The sequence below is a fragment of the Microchirus variegatus genome, assembly GCF_963457635.1.
Source record: "Microchirus variegatus genome assembly, chromosome: 21".
NCBI lineage: Eukaryota > Metazoa > Chordata > Actinopteri > Pleuronectiformes > Soleidae > Microchirus > Microchirus variegatus.
Genome location: NC_139822.1, coordinates 15,785,716 through 15,791,715, shown reverse-complemented (window position 1 = coordinate 15,791,715; position 6,000 = coordinate 15,785,716). Strand labels below are relative to the sequence as shown.

Genomic DNA, 6,000 nt, shown 5'->3' with positions numbered 1-6,000 from the left:
AAGATGACCACTGCCATTATCGTCCCTGTGTAACGCAGAAGCGCAGAAGAGCTGCAGAGAGCGCGCAAACCGCACAGTCTGTCGTCTTCACGCACAGCTGCGCGCTGTAGTCTCACACGAGGAGCTCGATGCCTGTGGCCAGTGCGAAACACACGGTGTCGAATCCGGTAAGAGGCTTGTTTTTAATGTTGGACACCGTGCAATGATCAGCAGAGAGACTGCAGACACACACACACACGCACACACACGCACACACACAAGTTGCAAGAGGGGCGGTTGCAAGGCTCAGGGCACGCGCACATACACGCACACACACGTGTAATACGGTATGATGCACGCAGAGGTTTCATGTCAGGTAACTGTTCCCCCTCCACCTCAGGTGATCCCATACACAGGGCCCATACCTGCGGGCCTGCACCCCGGGGAGATCATCGTTATCCAAGGCACTGTGCCCCCAGATGCTGACCGGTAAGTCTGACAATATACGACATTATTATTATTAAATCATTTACTCTTTATTTACAAAAAGGTGTCTGGCAGGAGTGCACACGTTCAGAAATCAAAAGTATTGTTCAGTATGGATTCAGATCGTTTTGTTATTGTACTGTATATCAACATTTAAATTAGCACAGGGCGTGAGATGAGATTCCACAAAACAATTAACAGAAGTAATAAAGCAGCCAAAGGTAAAGGATTAGAGGGTGTTTATGTTCTATTTATATTTAGTGACTGCACCACTGTGACCACTAGATGGTGCTGTTCACCTTCAAATGAGATCAAGTGATGGATGAACAGGTGTCACATCCTGTTCCGACCTAACTGAACTCTTGAATCTGCATGTGTTCCTTAAAGGTGCATTATGGAATAAATGTTCATATAACAAACTGAACTAATCAACAACAACAGTACAGCCAAAATATTTGCATTTAAAAAAATATTTTGCAGACTGCAAATCATGTCGTCTACCAATCACTGCAGTCTGTAGAGCCTCAGCTGCCGAGCAACCACGGGTTGCCAGTTACGTCAGAAAACCAAACTTAAAAGACCTCAGTATTTTGAATTTTAATGTAGTAACCGTATTTGGCCACATTCTTACATGTGGCACCTTTAAGTCATTAGTTCCTTCTTGTCAAACCAACCATTGATAGTTGCGTAACTACAAATGTATGTCTTCATACTAGACGGGGGCCACAGTGGTGTACACAGACATTTAGAAGGACAGGGGCGAAAATCAAAAGGGCACCTGCAGTGCACCGGTGGGGTGGGCGGGCCAAACAGAGCGTGCAACAATGCTTTGGTTTAAGATACGGCCATCGCGTCACAAAATGTACAAAATGATCCAGCGATGGACACGATGGGTGCTAAGCGACGCGGTGTGAACACGGCATAAGGGGACACCCTTTGGGACAAAGTAGGGAACTCCATAAGGGCACTCTTTATGATAGGAAAATGTTTAATCAATGGCAGCCAGTATCATGTTTTTACTAATCTAGAGGGAACTTTGGTGTGCGTCTAGTATGACATAATAATCTCTCATATGACGCTTCAGTGTTGTTCGCGGATGAACTTTGAAATACCTTTGTTCCACGTCTGCAGGTTTCACATCGACCTGTCGAGCGGCTGCAGCACCAAGCCGCCCTCCGATGTCGCCCTGCACTTCAGCGCCCGCTTCAAAGGCTCGCCGCGCGTGGTCTGCAACTCCCTGCTGCGGGAGAGCTGGGGCGACGAGGAGACGCTGCATCGGCTGCCGTACAAGTGCGGAGCCCCCTTCGAGACCATCGTCCTGGTACACGAGGACGCATTCAAGGTCAGACGGTGAAGGCTGTGGATGAGCCTGTGAACTGTAGAACGACAGAGAGTAAGAATGAAGTTGTAACATGTATGTCTTGACCATTAGGTGGCAGTCAACGGCACTCACCTACTCTCCTACAAGCATAGAATCCCACTAAACAGGGTCGACACGTTTTCTATATCTGGGAATGTCCGGGTTCACGCTATTGGCTACATCCCAAACTCTGTAAGTACTTTCCTTACACTCTGGTGTGCTAAGATAAGTTTGTTTACTTGTTTTCTAAATTTGACTTTTTTTTCTCCTTCAGGCAATATACTCAGAATCAGGCGACTTGGTGAGTTTTTCCACCCCCTCGTCTTGTGCGTCATCCTCCGTAAAAACCCCCTCTGCCTTTATTATGTGCACAGTATCTTGTGATGATGCTAAAAGGGGATCACATTCCGTGAATGGCTCCTTTGTTTGTGCTCTGCAGACGCTTCATTTACCCCTGGCTTTTTTTAAGCGACAGTTCTGGTTTTACTACATGATAGTGAGGGAGTGTGGCCTCACCACAGGAAGTCTTCAGGCAGTTTCCAGATCTCGTTTGGATGGAAAAACAAAAGCCAAAACGTCTTTTTGAATAAAAAGAAATGGCTGATGTGCACTGTGTTGCGCCATATCTGCAACAAACAACAAAAAACACAATTCTTACATGCAAAGGAAACACAGAAATACAAGACATGGACATTAGAACTGTAAAATCTTCAAATCGTTTCAAGGAAATCAGCAGTTTTATTTATAAAGTAAAGTGATGCATTGTTTCTGTAATGTTTGGTCTGTGAAAACATGGCGTTCATAAAGCTGAAATGATATTAGTACTTGAGTAAACTGTTGTCATTTCAGAGCCTCCCTTACAAAGGCAGTATCCTGAAAGGACTGAGCCCGGGACAGCACATCACGATCAAAGGACAGGTCAGCGTCTATCCTCACAGGTAAAACCCACCGATTCAAAAGTAATCTTTATGTACGCCACTGCTTTTTTTTTTTGCTCTCGAAACATTATTTACCTCTTCTTCGTCGTCGTCTTCCAGCTTCACGATAAACCTCTGCAACAGCAGGACGGAGAACATCGCCCTCCACCTGAATCCACGCATCAAGTCGGGCGTGTTCACCAGGAACTCGTACCTGAGCGAGTCCTGGGGTCAGGAGGAGCGGGAGCTGCCCTTCTTCCCCTTCTCGTCAGGGGAGTATTTTGAGGTAGGGAACCACCTGTACGTCTTTGGCTGGCACTTAACACAGAGTAGGCAAAGCAAAAAAAACAACATTTAATTCTCTACTTGACCCGGTTGTAGCTAAACGTAGCCTAAAAACAAAACATTCTGTCATTACTGATTCTATCCGATCATTACTGGATTCCAGCCTCCTACGATTTGTTTCTTCTTATTTTGGGCTCAGATCCTCATCCTGTGTCAGCCTCATCAGTTCAAACTAGCAGTGAACGGCACTCACTTGTTTGAGTTCCGGCATCGAGTGCAGGACCTGAGCAGCATCAACCAGCTGGAGATCATGGGCGACTTGGAGCTCTCCGACGTGAAACTGTGGTGACCTCTGGACCTGGTGCCTCAGCTGCAGCTGGCTCGTCAAAGTCCAACCGGTGAATAAAACGATCACCTTTTTAAAGCCCCGTTTAGAAGACTTGATGCATGAGCGTTAGCTGTGCCGGGAGCCGCCATGTCTGATTACAGCTACAAGTTAGAAGTTAGGTTTGCCTTGGTTCAATTCTTCTTTTGTCTCCAGGTTATCTCTGCTGTGATATGTGCGCTGTATAATTTAAACAGAAAATGCAGTATATATATATATACAGTATATATGTTAATAAGCACTTAAATGGCAAACACAATGAAAAGAGATGGGCCCATATGTTTTTGAAGCAACACTCATTGAAGACTACTTTACCTTACGGCTAATTTAAAACCACATTTTATAATAATGACTAGATCATTTGTAGTGGTTATGTTTTTCTTTAACGGTACAGTGTAACGTCAGTATTATTTATTTATTTTAAATCACCTTTCTTATCCTCAGGATCCTTTCTTTCTTTCTTCTCATGTGCTCGACATCCAAATGAAAGGCGTCTGTCAAGGAACTTAAGCACAGTGCAGTACACAGGGTCAATTTAAAAAGCTTAAAAGTATTTTTAATTACCTAATGAATGCTATTTTTTTTTCCATCTTTAACGCCAGCCGTAGAGTACAGAGGAATCCTGCGTCTGTGTCCCGTTTATCGCTCGACTCGTGCTCCGAAATACAAAAGAAAATAAGAATTGGGGATATTTGTTTTTCAGTGTTCTTAAATACTTTGTCTCTTTTTTTGGTTGCATCGTCTGTTGTAATTGATTTAAAATATGTACGTATGATAAATCCAAGTGTATTAAAGGATTTAATAACAAATAAATGCATTGCTATTGTCTTTTTTTTCCCCTGTCACTTTAATGCATCTACGTCGTTTGGGAACTTCAGATTTTGGGGGCTGATAAATGCACTTTAACCTGCAGTACTTCCAATACGCCACCAGGTGGCGGGAGTGACTTGCGTAGATGTTTGTTAGCATTCACACAGGCTTTCAACTCAAGTTCAATCAATCTCATTTATGCCACAGGCTTTGGTCACAGGACGAACTCCAGGGGAAATGTCATCACCGCATGACTTACATTTAACACTAGTTTGTACAACTAAACCTAAAATAGTGATGAAATCTGATAAAAAGTCCTTTTTATTAATATCCACAGGAAATATAATTGGCAGGAGTTGTAATAACCATGGTACAGTACAACAGTCTCTTAGTATTATTTTTTTTTTAAACATAAGGAACAGCAGAATGATATGCAACACGATTTGCACTGCTGAGAATGTCCAGAGTGGGGGAAGGTAGGGAAGGGAAGGGAAGGGGCATCAGTCCAATCAGCAACAGGCAAATTAGGCTCAACTGTGTTTAAATCTCGTCAAACATATGATCCATGGACAGAAATCCAGCTTTTTGACTAAACATGCCATGTACCGTCAAATACATGTTTACTCTTTTTTTTTTGGCTTGAAATGGCTCACAAACATACTTCACTTTGGGGGAAAAACAAAACAAAAAAACAAAAAAACAAAAAAGAATACTCCCTTATCCAGTCACCAGGGTGTGGGGGGGGGTGGACGATGGATGACGCTTCCCTTAAAAGTTGAAAAGAAAATGAGGAAAAACAAAGGAAAGAGTGCGAGCAAAAATAAGAAAGAGAGACGTGTATGTCCGAGTCGTCGTATATTCCATCTTATTTAGTCTTGGAGAGAGATTTGGCAAAGTCAGTGGCTGAGGAGAATGGTTTTTAAATACCACAGTTTCTAGCAGCTGAATTTAAACCACAGCCTTTTCTTTTTTCTCAATTGTCAAGTCCTGCTGAGGAGGAGCGCGGGTGGTAGAAGGTAAAAAGTGGCACAGGAGAGTATCAGGGTGCAGAGAGAGGTGGTGTGTGTGTGTGTGTGTGTGTTCTGTGGTCAGACAGAGCTGAGCTTCACCAAACCTCTGACTGAGTCCTCGTGCAGTGAGTCCTGGCTCGCTGGGTTGTAGAAGCCGCTCTGCATCGTGTGGCTGTGACCCAGTGGGCTGCCACAGGGGAGCATACCCGGGGGCGAGGGCACTTCCTCTGGAGTGAGGAAGTGGTGGTGCGCCACCGGCTCCTGGTAGGGGTGGCTGTGGTTGTGCGCGTGGTTGTGCGCGTGGTTGTGCCCGTGGCCGTGGATTGGCAACATGTCGGTGGCTTCGTGGCAGCTGAGGCTGGGGGTCGACGTCGGCGGCGTGGGCTGCCCGAGGGTGAGCGAGGTGCACGGGCCGACCAGCGCCAGAGACGTGCGGCCGGGTAGAGAGCCGCCGTTTTCCGACGAGGCCGTCAGGATGACTGGCTCGCTGCTCTGTTGCTGGAGGAGAGGGCTGGTGGCGGCCTGCAAAACGAATTTGGTGCTCTGAATGCACTGGTCTTGGTCACACTGAGATAAGGAGCAGGGGAAAAAACGGAAGAACAATACGGGAAAAGGGATGCGACAGTCAGAGGGATAGATAAGGCGCCATAAATAGAGAGGCAGTGGTGAAAATAAAGATAAGAGAGGACAGAAAATAAAGAAGCATGAGAAAATGTGGAGAGACAGTAGATTTTTTTTTTGAGGGGTGAGGGCAGGGGGTGGGGGGGT

The 6,000-nt window shown here is 45.3% G+C and overlaps 2 protein-coding genes across 2 annotated transcripts in view; one reads left to right on the top strand and one right to left on the bottom strand.

The window, feature by feature from the left end:
• Positions 1 to 4,093, top strand: LOC310942546 (galectin-8-like). Its single transcript, XM_083907947.1, has 8 exons — positions 1 to 167; positions 380 to 468; positions 1,597 to 1,807; positions 1,898 to 2,017; positions 2,100 to 2,126; positions 2,675 to 2,763; positions 2,863 to 3,028; positions 3,227 to 4,093. The coding sequence occupies exons 1-8, from the start codon at positions 129 to 131 to the stop codon at positions 3,374 to 3,376; spliced, it is 891 nt and encodes a 296-aa protein (XP_083764073.1). The 5' UTR covers positions 1 to 128; the 3' UTR covers positions 3,377 to 4,093.
• Positions 4,094 to 5,310: 1,217 nt separating this feature from the next.
• Positions 5,311 to 6,000, bottom strand: part of zdhhc14 (zDHHC palmitoyltransferase 14) — a gene marked incomplete at its 3' end in the record, with an annotated part of 34,526 nt that continues 33,836 nt past the window's right edge. Inside the window, exon 10 of the mRNA XM_083908152.1 lies at positions 5,311 to 5,799. Within this exon, the coding sequence (XP_083764278.1) occupies positions 5,311 to 5,799 (489 nt within the window). The remainder of the gene's footprint in view (positions 5,800 to 6,000) is intronic.

Coding starts and splice junctions, on each gene's coding strand:
- LOC310942546 (XM_083907947.1), top strand. CDS start 129: ATGCCTGTGGCCAGTGCGAAACACACGGTGTCGAATCCG. Junction 2,018..2,099: donor TTGGCTACATCCCAAACTCT/GTAAGTACTTTC, acceptor TTTCTCCTTCAG/GCAATATACTCAGAATCAGG. Junction 3,029..3,226: donor CGTCAGGGGAGTATTTTGAG/GTAGGGAACCAC, acceptor TTTTGGGCTCAG/ATCCTCATCCTGTGTCAGCC.